The 2,869-nt window shown below is 39.4% G+C and overlaps 1 protein-coding gene across 1 annotated transcript in view; it reads left to right on the top strand.

The window, feature by feature from the left end:
• MTHFD2L (methylenetetrahydrofolate dehydrogenase (NADP+ dependent) 2 like) overlaps positions 1-2,869 on the top strand; it is a 59,709-nt gene that overhangs the window by 854 nt on the left and 55,986 nt on the right. Inside the window, exon 2 of the mRNA XM_014517502.2 lies at positions 6-142. Coding sequence (XP_014372988.1) covers positions 6-142 — 137 coding nt within the window. The remainder of the gene's footprint in view (positions 1-5; positions 143-2,869) is intronic.

Below are 2,869 nucleotides of genomic sequence, written 5' to 3'. Positions count from 1 at the left end.
CCTCGGGAGTGGGGGCCCAAGCCCGGCGTCGTTGGTTGCTGCACACGAGCCCGGAGGTGGTGTTCAGCCCGGCTTGCTGTCCTTCCCGGCTCCTCGGCCAGGTCCAGGCTTGGACGGCTGTCATTGGAAGCCAAACTCTCCTGTGTGTTTCTGACTCTCCCAGCTGAGGCATTGAGGCTGAAACAAAAAAAAACCCCAAATAAACCCAACCCCCAAAATCGCATCAGATACGAGACGTATAATAACATGGCAAGCATTGCCAGTGCGCCGATTCCAGGGGCCAAAAGGCACTCTGACCCACCTAGTTTAAGTACTTTTCATGCCATCCAGGAAGAGCACGCACCAACTGCAGAGACTTCCATAGCCTGACAAAGGGTTTTTAAACCCGAAAGCTTGCCAAAAATTTTTCTTCCAACTATTTAAGTTGGTCTAATAAAAGAGATCAGATTGACCCAAAGAACCTTGTCTGTCTATGTCCTGAGACCAACGTGGCTACAACCTACACCCCTGTAGCTTAAGCACTGGCATTGGCAAATGGGGTTCCCTGGTTCATGCCACCGTAAATCAGAAACAGTTCCTGTGGGGACACAGTTGAATGCACGAGAGCCCCTAGATTTCTAGTCCTTCTCTGACTCCCCACTCACCTTTTTCTCTGATACTGTTTTGGAGTTACTACATACAACAAGAAACACTCAGGGCATGTTTAGCAGTGCTGTGAAATTACACACCCTTTCCAAACCTAAGAGAACATTTCCCCCCATTCTGGGCTTTCTCCAAATTCTAATAAGAAGTGAGTCCTTGTCTACATGGACCTTTTTTTTAATTTCAGCAGGACCTAAACCGTTTTAGTTACATTGGTATAGCGACTATATAAATTTTGTCCAGTATTGAAGTAGCTTTTTTTGGTTTAACTTGCTTTACTTGGGAAAGGGTTTCAGGCAAGCAGAAAAAACACCTCTCGTATCAGCATGTGATGGAGTGGGGCAGGATGGGATGGGAGGGCATTTTTACCCTATCGCTAGCACATCTGTCCCATGTAGATTAAAGCCTAACAGAAGGGCTTCTTTGATTGTCAGTTTTAAATGACTTCTTCAGGGTGTACAAGTGAAATTTGATATTCCTTTTTTGAAGAACTGATATTTTTGTGGCGTGTCTTGATTGTTACAAAATATGTACATTTAAATATCAGGAGTCAGTTGTTTAGGTTTTGATCGGAATAAGAAGTGTTGAACTGTTGTTATGCTTTAAAAAAAAACAAAACTGTATAATATCCCATTCCTGTTGAAAAGTCCAAGAAACTGCTTGTGAGAGAGAGCATTTCAGCACCTGATGAAGTAGGTTGTTGCCTATGAAAGCCTTTCTGACCCAGTTAGTCTCTGAGGTGCCACCCTACCCTACCTTCTAACATTAAAAAGAAGAAAATACTTTGAGAGTATCATGGTGCTGCAGAAAGATGGCAATATATTAGAATTTTCAGTGTAAGTTTTTTCTATTTAAACAATACCCTGAAGGCACTCATCAGTTCGAATTAAATGGCCAACTGAGATAAAATAGGGTTTTTTCAGCTCAGATGTCGTGAAGGACAGAGTATTTGCTGACTATTGTAGTTTTCAAGTCATTGCCTCAGTTATGGGGTAAACCTAGGCTTCTTCAGAGGAATATATTTTAAAAAGTCATGCTACTTAAGTTCAGAAAGTCCCAGTATATTTCAGCAGCAGCCCATGCTTTCTATTTTACTTAAGTGATTTACTTTCCTATGGTGTCATATTAGAAGATGAACTAATTCTGAATGTTTTTTTTATATGAAGGCAAGTAATGCATGCGTGTATGTGGTGCATGTTTTCAATAGCCTATTTCTTACCATCTCTCATCATTTTTTAGTATTAACAACAGTCACATATTCAAAGGAATGTGCTCCATAAGTGTCTGTTTTATAAGTCATGGGCAAGTAATTAGCAGAAAGCATGTTCTTAAAGTAATACCAAAAACCAAAATACATTTCCTATTTTAGATGAACACTAAAAGTTATGTTCTTTTGCTGTTAGTGCAGTTGTTTCCTTGCAGTGTCTCCAGGATGTTTTCTGCAGATGGGAAGGGATATAGACTAATCTTAAAATATGTGTCAAATGAAAAACATTTTGGAAGAATTATATCTTTTCCTGAATATTAAAGAATAATACTGTTTTCTGATTTTTATATCGATATGAAAATCTAAGAACTGACTTACAATTTCTGCTTAAACCACTATAATTTTGAAGGCTCACTTGCAACAAGTTTGTAGACCTTAGTGAGAGGCTCATAAGTTGTCAGTTTAGATACGTTTGGAAAAAAAATGCCTCATCATGAGAATTTCCAGAATGCAGTAGTGATAACAGTGGTGTATTTCTGAATAAAACATCATTCATTTAAATAGTTGCCTTGAAGCAGATTATCAGGTTCCAAATTGAATGGTGTGTTATGCAAGGATACAAAGCAGTTTGTTTATGCTTATTGGTTTCTCTTTTCTCTTCTAGGACCAGCAGAGAGAAGAGATTCCATCTTCCAGAATTCACCACTGTGTCCTTCCCCCACATGTTCTTAGACTTGTTTTTGATAATTAAAGGAATATTGTCAAGTAGTAATATAAAATATGTTAAAATATTTTATTCATTTGCATTAGGGATGTAAATATTTTTATTCATATAACCCCCTCGATAACACAGTAGCTCAGATATGGCTGCTGGGAGCTGTTACTGAAAGAGCAGCTAATTACTTAACTGATAGCTCATTAGGCTTCCCACGGTTTTCTTTAACCTCATAGGCTATGGGTATTGGTCCCCCCTCACCCCTCCTCCTTGCTTCTCCCTCATTCCTGTCCTGCCATCTTCTG

The sequence above is a fragment of the Alligator sinensis genome, unplaced genomic scaffold, assembly GCF_000455745.1.
Source record: "Alligator sinensis unplaced genomic scaffold, ASM45574v1 scaffold222_1, whole genome shotgun sequence".
Taxonomy (NCBI): Eukaryota; Metazoa; Chordata; order Crocodylia; family Alligatoridae; genus Alligator; species Alligator sinensis.
Note: the sequence above shows the minus strand (reverse complement) of the source record. Positions and strands in the feature narration are given on the sequence as shown.